Source organism: Heloderma suspectum, chromosome 1, assembly GCF_057233095.1.
Source record: "Heloderma suspectum isolate Gila_16-S chromosome 1, 16-S_ref, whole genome shotgun sequence".
Classification (NCBI taxonomy): domain Eukaryota; kingdom Metazoa; phylum Chordata; class Lepidosauria; order Squamata; family Helodermatidae; genus Heloderma; species Heloderma suspectum.
In genome coordinates, this window is record NC_139458.1 from 366,734,057 (window position 1) to 366,752,176 (window position 18,120).

General features: G+C 42.0%; 1 protein-coding gene across 3 annotated transcripts in view; it reads right to left on the reverse strand.

Moving 5' to 3' along the window:
- B3GALNT2 (beta-1,3-N-acetylgalactosaminyltransferase 2) overlaps window positions 1-18,120 on the reverse strand; it is a 57,214-nt gene that overhangs the window by 22,519 nt on the left and 16,575 nt on the right. For 2 of the 3 annotated variants that reach the window (XR_014786796.1, XM_084828177.1), the window contains exons 5-8: window positions 13,090-13,185; window positions 5,465-5,575; window positions 1,993-2,071; window positions 640-823 (exon numbers count right to left, since the gene is read on the reverse strand). Coding sequence is in view for 2 of the 3 variants with exons in the window: in XM_084828177.1 (XP_084684303.1) it covers window positions 640-823; window positions 1,993-2,071; window positions 5,465-5,575; window positions 13,090-13,185 (470 nt within the window). In the remaining variant the exon portion in view is untranslated. The remainder of the gene's footprint in view (window positions 1-639; window positions 824-1,992; window positions 2,072-5,464; window positions 5,576-13,089; window positions 13,186-18,120) is intronic. The other variant, XM_084828179.1, reaches the window with a different exon arrangement.

Consider the following 18,120-nt stretch of genomic DNA (forward strand, 5'->3'; position numbering starts at 1 on the left):
TAGAGAGGAGAAACACACAGAATGTAAATACTGTTTAAAAGAATTCTAAAAGGGTACGTTAAATGGAGGAGCAGGACAGCAGAGGTAAGGAGACTGCTCGTTAACATTTTTAATGGTCCTAGATGTGCACTCAAGCACTGGAGTTGCACAGGAGGAAGTGCACAACTATCAAGGACATTTAAAAACTTAGAAATAAATAGTACAAGTTCACACAATAATGAAAATGTATGAAGGATTTGGGGAGGGCAGATGTTCTAATGCTTGATGATAGTGATATTGTAGACAATATGCAACGGGTGCCTATGACATGTGCCACATTCTACATAGCAATCATAACAGCATGGGATGCTCTAATTTGGAGGAGGAATCTCATTTTAATATAATGTGCATTCATTATTGGAAAAATGTGATGGCCCCACAAGGAGTGCAACCAGGAAGACAGACATGAACTATGCAGAGAAAATGGGAAAACATGCACATTCTTTCTACTAAAATCTAATTGTGCAGAACGGACCTCAGTCATTTCAAGGTATATTTCATTCAGACTTGCAAATACCTTCAATATAAATATCAATGCCTTTATAATTTGGCACCAGAAATAAATCGGGCAAAAAACCCAACTTCCCCCCCACAACCTACCATCGATAGAAATTCAGTAATTTGGCTGGAACATTTCTGTAGGTATCAACAACATCAACAAAAACAATATCATCATAAGTGTTGCTTTCTTCCTTCAATAAGGCATCCTCCTCTTCAAGTTTACTTATATGATGTATGAATCTTTCAGAGCGACTCTGCAGGCTGTGTAGGAGCACGTCTCCTTCTAAAAGGGAAGTAGGAGAAGCTAGCATTCACATAACAGTGATATACAGTCCTTATTCTCTCAGACCCTTTAATATACTCAGTATATCAGCAAATGGGTAACCTGATGGTTCAAGAGACATAATCTTCAAAGGCGTATAAGTGAGTCCAAAATTAGGCAGCAACCAAGCATTAGACGCTCAAATATTTTGGCCACCTAATGCAAAGAGAAAACTCTCTGGAAAAGACCCTGATGCTAGGAAAGATTGAAGGTAAAAGTAGAAAGGGACAGCAGAGGATGAGATGGCTAGATAGCATCACCTATGCAATGAATATGAACCTGAGCACACTCCGGGAGAGAGCGGAGGACAGGAAGGCCTGGCGTGCTATGGTCCATGGGGTCACGAAGAGTCAGACACGACTTAACGACTGAACAACAACAACAAGCATTAGACACATTAGAAAATCAATGGGTGAAGTCCAACGTTGTGCAAGCGGACTTCCGCTTGCACAATGGGACTTTCCCCTCCCTTCCTCCCTTCTACAGCCCCTGCCTCCTCCCCAAATGTACTCTAAAGGGTCTAAATGTACTCTTCTAAATGTACTCTTAACCCTCCAGTAGATTTAGAAGGCATGTGGGACACTGCATAAGGGAGGGAGAATGCCCGTCCTCCGAATCCACTGATAGAAGACTAATTAGATACAACGTGCTGGCCCGGTTCACAGGTAACAACAATTCCTGGGGTATTTATCACGATGTCCAAACCCAGTGCCAGGAACACCCCATTCCTAGGTTGTCATCATGATGTCTGAATCCAGAACTCTGGGTTGTTTAGGGGTTAAACAACTCAGAGTTAACCCAAGAACAAACTATGGTGTTCCTCTCTACAGTGGAACACAGGTAAACCTCCTAGGCACACCTAAAAACTGGGGTACTGCACAGCCCAGTGCTTACGCACCATCTGCCATGGCTATCTGTAAGTGGTGAGAGCAACAGCTCTCAGTCAGACTGGGTGCTCTAGGATTGTGATAGCTGACTGGAAGGTACATAGCCACTGAGCCATGCAGTATCCCAGACATATCTGTCAGGGTTCAGCTACCTGTAAAGCACCAGAGGAAGGAAGCATCAGCACAGCAAAGCCAGCAGTGGATTACACCTTTTGATGCTTCTTGAATTTTTTATATTCTTACCTTGAATTGTGTAAATAAAGCCTCCTGCGATCCCCTCCACACCTTGTGTAAATTCATGTGGCAACGACCCTTCCCCTGCCTATTACACAGACAGATTAAAAAGAAGAGGATTAGTTAAACTTTACTGCAGTCATATCTACTCTGCAAAACCAAAATGTGTGAAAACCGGTTATTACCATCATGATTTCCTCCAAAGAACAACAACACATTTCTTAGTGCCCTGTGAATTATTGGTTGGCAATCCCTAGCTCCTTCACAGAAGTAGAGTTCCCAGGGTTCTTTAGTACAGAACCAGGAGCCAGTGTAGTGTAGTGGCCAGAGTGCTGGACTGGGAGTCGGGAGATCCATGTTCCAGCCCCCACTCGGCCATGGAAGTTCATTGGGTGACTTTGGGCCAGTCACTGACTCTCAGCCCAACCTACCTCACAGGGTTGTTTTTGTGAGGATAAAATGGAGAGGAGGAGGACCATGCATGCCGCCTTGGGTTCCTTAGGGAGGAAAACGGCGGGATATAAATGTAATTTAAAAATCAATAAAAATACTGTTCAGTAGAGAGAGGTATGTAGACTTGATTGGATCAACAGGTGCCTTGTGGGAGCAGAAAGGCACTTGTAGTCACACAAGTGGGGAGCAATAAGTCGATTAAATGTTACTGCCTTAATCCAAGTGGAATTGCTCAGAGTAGTCTGTAAACAGTTACACTGAAGCCATAAAGTCACAAGTTATATCAGGGCTGCAACAGGTTCAGTTCTTTGGGCAATGTGTTGGGATCCAAGAAGAAAATGTAATCCATGACCTCTGCACTTACAAGAGTGCAGATCATTTTATTTCCAGCAGGAGGGAATGAACCATTTGGTGTTATCAGCAGCTTAAAAGGCAGAGACTAGAAGATGGATTCCATAAAGATAAAGTAAAGTAAAAGAGAGACATCTATATTTTCTTGGTCTGATTCCTTTTTTTCCAGACGACTCTGGGCAAAGTTAGACATAAACCTGGTTCGCACATAGCGTTAACCTGTGGTATGGATGGTTGTGATGCATGAATGCAGCTGCTCTGACAAGCCATGGTTTGTTAACCATGAACAATCCAGAAAGAGATCCCATGGTTTGTTGTTGGGTTATGAACCCGGGTTGTTTAAACCAAAGGTAGGCAAAACATAGATCAGGATCTACTGGTAGAGCGCTGGAGAATTTTCAGCAGATCAGCAAGGATTTCTGCCTCTCAACTGTCTGACAATAGCAACCACTAAAATGTCTCTCCCCCACCCCCCAAATTACATTGCTGAAAATGAATGCTTGGAAGAAAACTAATAGAGGATTTTTTTGTGAAAGAACTTGTAGGCTTGGTTCTGGTACTTTTTCAGAAATTCCTTGCCTGAGCTCAGAGGCACCCTGTTCCTTAATCCTTAGCATATGTTTGCCCACCCAAACCACTATTTTGCACTATTTTGCACTTGGCTCCAGTTGGTGGATCGCAGGATTCTAGGAAAAAACAAAATAGATCCCACAAGCCATGGGTTGTCATTATGTACATACCCAGAACTATGGGCTGTTCATGGGTTGTTTGTCAGGCTACAGAGGCGGCAGGCAGGAGCAGTAAAAAACCACCTGCTCCCAAAGGCATTTGGGATACAGGGAGTGAATGGGTGAAGGAGGTAGGAAACAAACAAACAGGGATTGAGAAAACAAACCACAGTTCGTTCAATCATCTGTCTGACAAACCCTGGGTAGGGCAATAAACCTGGGTTAAATAAACCACTGGTAAGTGTTATGTGCGAACCAGGCCATTATACTAAATATGCTGTTGCTGCTGCCACAAACACAGCAGCTGCACACCTAGCTCCTCCCACACCAGAACACCTAGCAGCACTTAGATCCTAATGTCAAAACTTTCTGTGTTAACCTTTTCCACATCAATTATCATCACTGACAAGGAAACACAGATTATTATGATCAGGGCATGGAGCGGAGTAGCTAAACACACTGACTAGGTTTGCATGAAGTTAGCAAGAGTTAACTTGGGGACAAAGTAATCCTTAAACATGTGGCTTCTCTCAAAAACAGTGGGCCGGTTCGCATGATCACCACAGCCCACCGTGGCTTATTTAAGCCACTATGGGTTGTAGGGTGTGTCAGAAGACATTACAAATATTCAGCCCCCAGTGGGGGATTGCCATGGTTTGTCATGTTGCCCGAACCTGGGAGGCAAGTGTTGTTTAACCATCAAACAACCTCCACCACCTAGGTTTGGACGACATGACAAACCATGGCAACCCACCGTCAGGTGGGGGGTTTAAAAATTCAAAATGGCTGCCGGCACACTCCACAACCCATAGTGGCTCACCGTGGACTGCGGTGATCATGCAAACTGACCCGGTTTTTGAGAGAAGCCACATGTTTAATGTAAGGATTACTTTGTCCCCAAGTTAACTCTTGCTAACTTCGGCCTTACTTCTACATTTAGAAACGAAGTTCTCTGTTATTTAGTAGATCACTTATCAGTGCTTAAAGCACTGCTTTGGACCCCAAAGAGTTGGGAGGGTTGTACTGGTGGGAGAAGTCCTCAATATGATACAACAGCAACTATTTTGTTCCCTGACTATTTATACATACATTTTACCAAAACACAAACATTTGTTCCCCATCTTGATAAATACTCAACATTTTACATATCTGTACCAGGTTCTTCTTTGCATCCACTCAGTATCCATTCAGAATTATTGCATGATAATTTGTTACACTTTTATATAGCTTTTTCAGTTGACATGGTATTCAAGATGTAGATAACATTTATTTATATAGGGGAATTATGTATTCTTATTTTATACTCCATGCCTAGAAATTTCACATATTGTTATAACTATTTTGGTATAATAGTTCAGAACAATTTTTTTCTAGGCTAAAATGTGACTCACAGATCATAAGCTAAGACAACCACACCCCAAAGTAGCTTTTAAATGAAGTATTTGGTAGGAAGCCACAATAGGGTAGGAACATGAGCATTTCACTTCCGGAGGCTTTGGTTTGTATCCAAAATTTGCCTTCCATGAGAGAAAGGGAACTTATGCAAGAAGGTGGGCTCTGCTCAAAGAAGTCCATCCACCCAATTTTTGAGGTTCCTCCCCACTCCACAGCTCACTCCATTCAGCAGGTCTCCTGACCCTGTGTAGCATTTTCAGGGAATTTTCAGGTTTGCCATGGGAAAGAGGGAGCAGGGAAGTCCACTTCCAACAGCACAGTTGATCCAGCTTATATCTGGATCCAACCCTTTATTTAAATTGTGAATTGATACAGTTGCATAATGCCAAAAATACCAAAAATTGTTAAAAGACAAAGAAAAATGACCCAAAACTGACATTTTGTTTTCAAGTAAGACAAAAAGGTATAATAAGTTATTTAACAATCTGACATGTTTAACATATTCACCAAAGCATTGCCTTATTATAAACATTATTTGAGGGACTAGGACCGACCGTAGTGATTCTGAAGACACCTCCGCCATCATTCACCATCACTTTATGAAGATTTCTGGAAACAAGGCCTTGGAGATCCTGGCTTTCCCACACAATAGTGCCTTCAAAACTCTGTCAAAACAGTCACCACTTACTATTAATACTATATCTGTATGTGCACACTCTTGGCAAATGTTTTTTTCAAATCTTTTAAGACTCTCTGGAAGATAGAATGAAACTGAAGCATTATGGTTTATTTTTAATGGACACAACCTTTCCTACACCAACAGCTGCATAATGTATAAATATTGTATTTGGAGCAGAGTACTGGAAAGTCAGAGATAAGACAGAACATTTTACCAAACCATTTAATATTTTTAGCCTAATGTTTGTTCCTCACCAGGAAAAATACCTTTAACATCATTCTTGAAAGTTTTAAAACTGTATTTAAAAAAATTTAGCCAAAAAAACCTATTATATCCAAGATAATAAAGCTCTTCACATGACACAACAGGCCACCAGGGGTTATTTAACCCACAGTGAGGCTGTGGCGCATGCAAGGCATGTATGGCCGCCACTTTGAATATGCAACCCACCCACCCCTCAACAGCAGTCATGTCATGCAAACCCAGCAAGAGTGGGTTAACAACCCTCACATAACCCACAGTCTGTTTTAGGATTATGCAAGTGTCATTTAACCCTCGCATAAGCCATGCTTGCTGGGTTTGCATGACATGGCAACCCCCAAGTGGGGGTTACATATGCAATCTGGTACCCATCAGTGTCGTGGCTTGTCGTACCCATGAGCTGCAGCGTGCTGTCAATACGCAGTCAACAAGTAGTGGAACATTTGAGTTCTTTTACATGTCTATCAAACATACACATCATAGATGTCTGCTGCTCCTGAAATACTGTCCCCACCAAAGATCAACAGGGGCCCAAGAAACTAGCCCTTCTAGGGTCACCAGTATGTAGGGGTGCCAAAAAGATTTTCTGGGCCCAGTACAATTGCACCCTCTGTCCCACCCATAAACTATTGGCAAGAACCCAGATTTGCCACCACATAATGTGTGAAACAAGCTTAGCCAAATGCTCTGGCTGCAAGCCTCGTCCACTGTGTTAGTCCAGAATAACAATCACACAGCTGGCATCTTTCCCTGCCAAAAATCACTAACAATGATTAAATAATCTCCATTTCCTCAAGAAACAGCACTGGATGGAGAAAACCGAAACAGACAAACCTACATTTCACACACACCCCATTTCATGGCACACCAATTAGTTGCTCTTGGAGAAAGGAAGTGGTACAGAAAGTTAATTCAGTAGGGCTCTCCCCTTCCTATTTACTATCTTTGGACTGGGATAGCGCAACATTTCTAGTTAAACAGAGGTTGCGAGATACTGACCTCCAAGAACTCTATTGTGCAGCACAGGGCCCGGTTCCCCTAGATTGTGGGGTTTGCCAGGCTCCTTCTCCAAAGGCAGAATGGTTTATTTAAACAGGCTATCAATTCTTAAATATAGGAAAGCATTCTCTTTGGCCCAGCTTAATGTTTTATCTTCTAAACTCTTACATGGAAGATATTCCAAAACACCAGTAAATGAGAGACGTTGCCCTTGTGACAATGATGCAGTGGGGTCTGTAATACATATTTTGTTTAACTGTTGTTACTATCATGGGGTCAGAGATGCCCTGCTACTTCCAATTACTCAATCTTTTCCAGGTCAGTCTTTAGAATCTCTTATGTGTCTCTTGCTCGAAGGATCCAACAAATTAATTACCGAGTGAGTTGCTAAATGTTAGAATGTTATTTTAACTAGATCCTCTATGGCACTGTGACTTAATTTTATGATGTAAAACAAGATATTTTATTGTTATGCATTTTTGTATCCTTTGCTGGTGGTCAGCTGATTGTAAATAAAGGATTCAATTTGCAATTAGTTGCTCATTAAAGGAGCCAACTAATCTGCATTAAATAACATTGTCAGGCAGGATTAGCCATTTAAAAGAACTTCTCTTTTCATTTCAGCTAAATGGGAGTCCAGCTGTCCCACTCCATGTCCTTGTATGCGGTTTTAGAGAACAACTCTAGCCATTTTCAAAGGGGTACCATGTTAGTCTGTGCTGCAGGGAAAAAAAACCAAAGTGTCTTGGGGCACCTTAAAGATTAACAAATTTACTAAGACATTAGCTTTTGTGGACTTGAGTCTGCTCCATCAGGTGCATGGAGTATTATCCTCAGTTGCTGGTATATATAGACATCGTGTGTGGGGAATTGTGAGTAGTGAGGTCAAAAGGAAATGAAACCCATAAAGTGCAGATAGTGTCTATTTAATTAGAACTTGAATAGAAGCAAAATAAGCACAGTGACCCTTCACAACAGCAGTGATAGGTTATAACACAATCAATTCACCAGTGCTAGGTATACCCACTGTCTTTAATGAGATTTACCCCCAGGTAAGCGTGCATAGGAAGACTGCAGCCTTATGAAACCCAGGTCAAGAGAGAATGCAATGAGGTGAAGGGCAGTTGGGCAACAAGAGCTTGGCAACGAGCAGGGCCCTCTGAATATCAAGCCCAGGGGAGGTGTCTTCCCTGTACCTCTGCTTAGCAGGCCTGCCAGCACATTTTGGAGAAATCACTTGGTAGTTCAGATTCAGTATGTCTCTTTTATCTTATTCTTTGTCACTTTATCATATGTCCAAACTACTATGATAGAGACTTTTAGAAGGTTTTAAGGGAAAGGGTATAAATATGGTACCATGGAAAATTTCATCCTTATTTTTCATTTCTAATCCACTCTCAAACATGTAAAGGTAATACAAGTCATTCCCACACAAAAATGTATTGTTGTAAGGCAATAAGCTTTAAAACAATAAGGGTACAATCCTATGTGTGTTTAGACAGAAAAAATTCCTACAACTCTCAGCATTTGCTTGCCAGCCATGCTCGCTAGGGAATGCTGGGAGTTGTAGCACATTTTCCTATCTAAACATGCATAGGATTACACCATAAGTTTGCTATGGTTTAAAATGTTCAAAAAACCACCAGATGTCTTCCTAAGGACATAACTAGATGCAAAGGAAATACTGGGTTCCCAACAGCATGTTTTCTTCCTAACACTAATGCAGAGGTCGGGCAGGGAGGGATACATTTGCAGGGGAGAGTCATCAGGCAGGATAGCATACTTAAGCTTTCCCCTGAACACTTTTCTTCCCTGTCAGTGCCCCAACAGTAGTTTGGGGGATTTCTCCTTGTGCCTTTCTGTCCTCCCATTCCTCATTATCCATATTTCCTCATAAGGAAAATGTTTGTGTTACACCTAAGACCAGATTTCTCCATATTTAACTGCCTTAATGCAACCTGAGTGCCTTTCCATTTACGAAGACTGTACTTCCATAATGCAGCTTGCTTAAAAATGTACAGCAGTGCAATGTGTCATTGTTCTGACTATTGCTCATTAATAAATATACAATAGACATGGCTGAGTCAGGGACAAATCAATGCTACTTTAAATTGGTCTCTTACAAACTCTACTTGTTTAGCTATTTACTTTGGCCATAGGCTTTCTTGTCCTTAATCAGTCGAAGGCTTTCAGAGGCTGAAATCAATCTGGCCTGACAACTACTGTTCTGAAGCTTCCCTCCTCCCTTCTGTCACTCTTAAGAGCATCAAAAATACAGCTGCATTTCAACCCAGAAGATGGATAAACCTCACCCACAGTTTGCCGAATCCACTTATTTATGTTGTAATTTCTCTTCCATTATATGATTCCAGACACACTCAATAGAAATTCCAGTACAATTACAATGAATACAGACCTACACACAAAGAAAATATCAACAATTTAAAACCAATAACATTTTTTATAACAAGTTCACATAATCTCCTGAATATAAATATTTTATAACATCTTCTGAATATCTGGAGTCATAGGTTGAGATAGATCTGTAAACAAATCTGATTCCAAGGGTGTGGGAAGACAGTCATAAAAAAAACTCTGACAAGAGACCCTGGCAACTTCATCATCAATTGAAGAGAAACTAAGCAAGGCCTCCATGTCCTGCTCTCAAAAGACAAGTTGGGAGGAGTAATTCCTAAGGTATGCTGGATCTAGGCCTTTTGGGCTTTATAGAGGAAAGCCACTGTATTCTGCAGCTTCCAAAGAACTCCATTAAAACCTCATTAAAATTGCAAAGACAAAGATGGTAATTGCTAGCTCCCCATACTTCAGAAAAGGGGATCAAATTACTTCCTAGATTAATTCCAGTGAGCACACGAATGTTTCATACATTAGAGAGGCAAATATGTTTGCCACCTTGTTTATAAATGAAAGGGAAATTCTCAGTTTCTGGCACATCTGTTTGTACAATTTATGCATTTGCTCCATACAAAAATTGATGTTTTTAAAGAAGACATAAAATATTGTGCATAAAAGTATGACGGGTGAAACAATCCTACAAATATTAATTATGTCAAGTATTAAAACTGTCCAAGTATTTCTAAAAACACATAAACCACCTTTCAAATCAAATCTCAAACGAATTCACAAAACAAATTCAAACAATTCAAACCATTTTTAAAACCTGTTCTCGGCTAGGGCACAATCCTGCGTAGATAGGCGGCCGCCTCCAAACTCGGAGGCGACTGCCTATCCAATGCAGGGCAGGAGAAGCACGGAGGGGATCATTCCCTCCATGCTTCTCCTGCCCTGCATTTTTGGCTAGACAGACGATTGCGGCTGTCTAGCCACAGGAGGGCAGAGCGGGGGAGGAGGCTGCCATACAACACATTGGATGTGTTGTACAGGCATGTCCACCCTCACCGCCCCAGAACAACCCCCCGGGAACGCCCCATTTTAGACACTCCATGCTCCTCTTGTGAGCACAGAGCTTTTCCGCGCCACCTGCAAGGCAGCGTAGAAAGATCGGTTCCTGGAAAACCAGATATCCTATGTCCATCTAGCCGCTGACTAGTGGCCATAGGATTGGTCCCTTATTTAACTATATTTCTTTCTAGTTTCTCAAAACAGCCCTCATCCAGAAACTGAAGTATACATACTACATGGGTTCCATATTATCTGAAATATGAAATATAACTGGTATAAATATTTATTTAGCACTCAGATATGCCTTAACTCTGGAATGCTCCTATCTACCATCCTCTTCTTGCCTGTCTGCCACCCACAAGTCTTATTCACAGAATGACTTGGTTCACATGACACGATAAGCCACGGTGGGTTGTGAGCCTTGTTTGTGTCAACGTGGCTTATAATGATAGCCGAATCCAACACAGATGATTCAGCGTGGTTTTGTTAACCACACACATGCGACCCTGAGAACCCATGGCTTGTTGTTGGGTTGTTGACGGTGGCTTGTTCTCAGGGTGGCTTATTGTGACGTGCGAACTCATCCAATCTGAGCAACTGCTATGCCACTACCACAGAGCAGGTGCTTTTCGTCAGACCAGTCAGAAGCTGTGTATTCTGAAAAATGTCTTTTGTGTCCACAACTAATAACACAGTTTGAAAGACGGTTTCTCCTCAACACATGAAGACTTAAATTCCCCAGAAGAAAAGGAAATGTGCTTTTTCTCTAAAGCGCAGACATACATTTTAAAATCAGTTTTTCATTTTTATACAAACAAAACATGTACAAATGTAATAGCAGATGTAGCATACTATGAATATACAATAGTCAACATTAAAACACATTGAGTGTTTTCAGATACAATGAGAAACTACAGTTTAGTAGTTTGCATGAGCCTTGAACTCACATGATCCCCCTCTTGCAGAACTAGAAAGAGATCAGAAGCTTTTTAATCTAACCAGAATTCTACATTACAACTGAATTAAAGGGAACTGTGATTAGTTTAAAGCAGGGGTGGGCAACTCCCACCAGCCCTAACCAGCATAGCCAACGGTGAGGGATTATGGAGGTTTAGGTCAAAGCATCTGGGAGGCCACAAGTTGCCTGAGCCTGATTTAAAGCAGACTTCCCCAACGTGGCGCTCTCCAGAAATTTTGGACTACAACTCCCAGCATCCTTGACCATGAGCCATGCTGGTTGGGCTGATGGGGGTTGTAATCCAAAACATCTGGAGGGCACCAGGTTGAGCAAGGGTGATTTAAACTATAATTTGTTCAAACAAACCAGGATCAAAACGTGATTTGGAAGTATCTGCTTCTGATAAACAATCTCCTCACAGGTGCGTCAAAAGAGGAAAAGGGAGAATGGAGCCCAGGACTCATTCACTTAACACTAAACTGTAGCTTTATGTTGTATCCAAACCCAGCAGTTCACAGAAAAGCTTCTACTGTGCCAGTTGAACATAAGTAAGTAAAGTTAAGACTATAACTGAGAAGACCATATCAAAAGCATCTATGGAGGGGAGGGGAGATTAGCAAAACAGGAGGACGAACCCTAATACATATTTAATGAAAAGGTTTTAACAGATAATTCTTTCTACACTCTTTGCCTTCAAACAACCTAGGCATACATTGAATAGTACTTTTCACATGGTTTCTTGCATCACGAGTAACAAATTAACCTATACTCTAAATGTCAGTGTCTACACGCCATTTCACACATTACAAACTTTCTACACAGAAGGTACTGCCATATAGGAATTAACTTGAAGCCTGCGTGTGTGCTGAGGCTAGACGTGAGTTTCTTGTTATCCCTGTAGCAATGTACATGCACTAGAAAACCAAGAGCAATTATGGCTTCACAGTGTGCATAGCTGCAGCAAGAAACCCACATCACAATCTACATATATGGTTCACGTTAATTCCTGCATGGAACTTGATAACATGAGCACAGTACTAAAATGATCTGTGAATCTCAAAACCCATTAAATTTTTCTTGTATACATCTCTGTTCATTGAGGGTTATTTCCATAATGTTCAAGAAGTGGAATTATTTCTTCTCTCATTCATTCTCAGAATAGGTAGATGATGCAGGTTTCTAGTGTTCCAATTTTACAGCTGGAAAATTGGCTGTGAAATAGAATTCTGCTCTAGAGCTCTGTATACATACTCATCTGAGCTACGATTTGATCCCAAGTCTAAGACTTGGACTCCACTCTCTGGCCCAATCTATTCACTCTCCATTGTATTAATAGTGAAACAGACTTTAATCCACAAAATCCTGGAATATAATATCTCCTCTTTTCAACCCATGAACAAAAGCTGCCTAATCCACTACCTCTATACCATGGCTTGGAGAAAATTCTCATGAAAGCTTACAATGCCACCCTCCACCACACGCACACACGCTCACGCACACACACATCATTAAAGGCACACTCCTATGCACATTTAGACAGAAAAAAGTCCTACAACTCCCAGCATCCCTCCAGCAAGCCATGCTGGCAGGGGCATGCTAGGAATTGTAGGCCTTTTTTTTCTGTCTTAACATGCATAGGATTGCGCCCTAAGTCATTATGATTTTGGTTACTTACAGAAGAGCAGAATCATCAATCTTTGAGCTACAAAAAGAAATGGATGTGTGACATTTCACAGTCTCAAAGCTATTAATAATTTAATAACTACAGAAAAAAGCAGAATGATTCTGAACAGATGAAAAACCCAAGTGCCGATGGTAAGAACCATTTTTATATGTCTCAGTTTATATGCTGCACATACCTCAGGCAGAATGAATTGTTCTACAGGTTTGTACCAAAGTCTGTTCACTTGTACTCCACAGCTAGGTGGACTAAAACGAGCACTGAAGAGTGCCTCCTATGAAACAATAAGCAACACATTTTGTAAGCCATAAACATCATTAATGTAATATATATTTACACTATTGGCTAGTTTACAACAGAGAAATGTAATAATCTTAAAACAAAGGAGAGCATGCAATCACCTGCATGCCTTTTGTACAGCCTGAACATTCTTGATAAAATCCCATATAAACTCCAGCTTTTAAAGATTCAATACGTAATTGTTGCAAATATACACTGTTAAATAATTAAGCTCAAAAAGCAGCTAGCAAAAAAAAATGAGCCCATTCAGTTTTCAAGCCCCTAAATCCAAATTTCAGGGCCTCAGTCAGCTACTTCCACACTTAAAGGTACCCATTTCAGAATAAAAACACTGTAAGTATTTTTGGAGACCCAGTGTGGTGTAGTGTTTAGAGTGCTGGACTGGAATTTAGGATATACAGGTTCCAGTCCCCACTCGGCCATGAAGCTCACTGGGTGACTTTGGGCCATTCGCTGACTCTCAGCCTAACCTACTTCACAGGGTTGCTGTGAGGATAAAATGGAGAGGAGGAGGAGTGTGTAAGCTGCCTTGGGTTCCTTGCAAGAGGGGAAAAAGGTGGTATATAAATGTAATAAATAAATGTAATAACAAATAAAAATTAAAAATAAAACATGTCTTCCAGGCACATGTATCTCAGTACAACATCTGCCAGGTTCATGCCAATGATACACAATGTGAATTGCATGCAAATTAGCCACAGGCTTCCAGTTCAGGATATATTTCCAATGCAGTCCTCAGGGTGGAATAGCCTGTCCCTGTATTAACTATATTTTTACCATTTTAAAATCCACAACTCTTTATATCATTTTGAAATGTTATTAGTTGAGGATTGGGTGGGTGAAGTGGTCATGCTCATTTACCAGCCAGCCATTACTTGTGACCCCTTCATGGATCACTGCCTTGTTGTGGCGAAGGGGCTTGCGTAACTCAGTGAAGCCATAAGCTATGCCGTGCAGGGCCACCCAAGACGGACAGGTCATGGCGGAGAGTTCTGACAAAATGTGGTCCACTGGAGAAGGAAATGGCAACCCACTCCAGTATTCTTGCCAAGAAAACCCCATGGAACGTATCACAAGGCTAAAAGATATGACGCCGGAAGATGAGCCCCTCAGGTTGGAAGGTGTCCAATATGCTACTGGGGAAGAGCAGAGGGTATTTCCAAGTAGCGCCAGAAAGAGTGAAGCGGCTGGGCCAAACCCGAAAGGACACTCAGCTGTGGATGTGTCTGGTGGTGAAAAGAAAATCCGATGCTGTAAAGAACAATATTGTTTAGGAACCTGGAATGTCAGATCAATGAATCAAGGTAAGCTGGAGGTGGTCAAACATGAGATGGCAAGATTGAACATCGACATCTTGGGAATCAGCGAACTAAAATGGACAGGCATGGGCGAATTTAATTCAGGTGACCATCATATCTACTATTGTGGGCAAGAATCCCTGAGAAGAAATGGAGTAGCACTCATAGTCAACAAAAGGGTGGGAAAAGCAGTACTGGGGTACAATCTTAAAAATGATAGAATGATCTCAGTACGAATCCAAGGCAAACCATTCAACATCACAGTAATTCAAGTCTATGCCCCAACCACTGAGGCCGAAGAAGCTGAGGTTGATCGGTTCTATGAAGACCTACAACACCTTCTAGAACTAACACCAAAAAAAGACGTCCTCTTCATCATAGGGGATTGGAATGCTAAAGTAGGAAGTCAAGAAATCACCGGGATAACAGGCAGGCATGGCCTTGGTGTACAAAATGAAGCAGGACAAAAGCTAATAGAGTTTTGCCAAGAGAACATGCTGATCATAGCAAACACTCTTTTCCAACAGCACAAGAGGCGACTGTACACATGGACGTCACCAGATGGTCAATATCGAAATCAGATTGATTATGTCCTTTGCAGCCAAAGATGGAGAAGCTCCATACAGTCAGTCAAAACAAGACCTGGAGCTGACTGTGGCTCAGATCATGAGCTGCTTCTTGCAAAATTTCGGCTTAAATTGAAGAACATCGGGAAAACCACTAAACCTTTCAGGTATGACCTAAATCATATCCCTGATGAATATACAGTGGAGGTGAGGAATAGATTTCAGGGATTAGACCTGATAGACAGAGTGCCTGAGGAACTATGGACGGAGGTCCGTAACATTGTTCAGGAGGCAGCAACGAAATCCGTCCCAAAGAAAAAGAAATGCAAGAAAGCCAAGTGGCTGTCTGATGAGGCTTTACAAGTAGCTCATGAAAGAAGGGAAGCGAAAAGCAAGGGAGAAAGGGGAAGATATACCCAACTGAATGCAGAGTTCCAGAGAATAGCAAGGAGAGACAAGAAGGCCTTCTTAAATGAACAATGCAAAGAAATCGAGGAAAACAACAGAAAGGGAAAGACTAGAGATCTCTTCAAGAAAATTGGAGATCTCAAGGGAACGTTTTGTGCAAAGACGGGCATGATAAAGGACAAAGAAGGCAGGGACCTAACAGAAGCAGATGAGATTAAGAAGAGGTGGCAAGAATACACAGAAGAACTATACAGGAAAGATCTGAATGTCCCTGATAGCCATGATAGTGCGGTCACTGAACTTGAGCCGGACATCCTAGAGAGTGAAGTCAAGTGGGCCTTAGGAAGCATTAGTAACAACAAAGCTAGCGGAGATGACAGTATTCCAGCCGAGCTATTTAAAATCCTAAAAGATGATGCTGTTAAAGTGCTGCATTCAATATGCCAACAAATCTGGAACACTCAACAGTGGCCACAAGACTGGAAAAGGTCAGTTTACATTCCAATTCCAAAGAAGGGCAACGCCAAAGAGTGTTCAAACTACCGCACAATTGCGCTCATTTCACATGCCAGCAAGGTGATGCTCAAAATCCTACAAGCTAGGCTTCAGCAGTATGCGAACCGAGAACTACCGGAAGTACAAGCTGGGTTTAGAAGAGGCAGAGGAACTAGAGATCAAACCGCCAACATTCGCTGCATCATGGAGAAAGCAAGAGAATTCCAGAAAAACGTCTATTTCTGCTTCATTGACTACGCTAAAGCCTTTGATTGTGTGGATCACAACAAACTGTGGCAAATTCTTAAAGTGATGGGAGTACCAGACCACCTGACCTGTCTCCTGAGAAACCTGTACGAGGGTCAAGAAGCAACAGTAAGAACCAGACATGGAACAACCGATTGGTTCAAAATTGGGAAAGGAGTACGACAAGGCTGCATATTGTCACCCTGCTTATTTAACTTATATGCAGAGTACATCATGAGAAATGCCGGGTTGGATGAATCAGAGGTCGGAATTAAGATTGCTGGGAGAATTATCAACAACCTCCGATATGCAGACGATACCACCCTAATGGCAGAAAGCGAAGAGGATCTCAAGAGCCTCTTGTTGAGGGTGAAAGAGGAGAGTGCAAAAGCGGGTTTGAAACTCAACATTAAAAAAACTAAGATCATGTCATCTGGCCCCATCACTTCCTGGCATATAGAAGGGGAAGAAATGGAAGCAGTGACAGATTTTACTTTCTTGGGCTCCAAGATCACCGCAGACGGTGACTGTAGCTATGAAATTAAAAGACGCTTGCTCCTTGGGAGGAAAGCTATGGCAAACCTAGACAGCATAGTAAGAAGCAGAGACATCACCTTGCCGACAAAGGTCCGTCTAATCAAAGCTATGGTTTTCCCAGTAGTAATGTATGGCTGTGAGAGCTGGACTATAAGGAAGGCTGAGCGCCGAAGAATTGATGCTTTCGAACTGTGGTGCTGGAGAAGACTCTTACGAGTCCCCTGGACTGCAAGGAGGTCAAATCAGTCCATCCTAAAGGAAATCAACCCTGACTGCTCATTGGAAGGACAGATACTGAAGCTGAAGCTCCAATATTTTGGCCACCTAATGCGAAGAGAAAACTCCCTGGAAAAGACCCTGATGCTGGGAAAGACTGAAGGCAAAAGGAGAAGGGGACGGCAGAGGATGAGATGGCTAGATAGCATCACGGATGCAATGAATATGAACTTGAGCACGCTCCGGGAGAGAGCGCAGGACAGGAGGGCCTGGCGTGCTATGGTCCATGGGGTCACGAAGAGTCGGACACGACTGAACGACTGAACAACAACAACAACAACATTACTTGTGATTACCACAACCTGCTCCTGGTTCATGCAAAGAACTCTTCTGTCATTCATTCTTGGGTATGGAGAAGACAGACAGAGCTTCTCATACAGTTCAGAAGAGACTCCTGCTGTTTCTTAACCTTCTCGAAACTGCAACACAAATGAGAGCTTTGCAGAGGGGGACCTGGGCACTGAGGGCCAGAGGCACTCAATCCTGGAGAGCTGGCATGTTGATTTCAGGCCACCTGGCCATGGAGACATGGAAGGAAATGCCCAAGGATGGTGGAACCAGTTCCCAAAGCACACCACCAAATATCTCAGTTGTGTTGTGCAGTAAACACCCTCTTCTACTGAAAGGGTAGTTCTATCCAAGCTCAAGTTTGTTACACTTCAGTCTCAAACACCTGTCCAGGCAGTATGGCAAGTTAGATATATGTCACAGGAGAGGTCTCACAAATCATTCCTAAATATTAGGGCCATTATGTTGTAAATGTTTATACTTTTGTCTATTTCTAATAAAGAAACTGGTATGCTGAAAATTAAAGGTGAGGTGAACTGCATTGCTGAAAGATTTAATTTCATGTTGAAATTTGCATGTTTGATAAAGAACAACTGGGCAGGGCTAGGACAGAGTTCTTGCAAATCATATGGGGGCAGGGGGAGAGCGCTTACAGAGATTATGCTGAAGGAACTCTGCCCAAGCTTTAGCTCAGTGAATTTCTCTGAGGTTTGTCAGTCAAGCTCAGGGACTACACAGCTCTCTGGCTTCCAAGGATCAAGAGTCTTTGTAGGCTACTAGAACAGGGACTGCAGT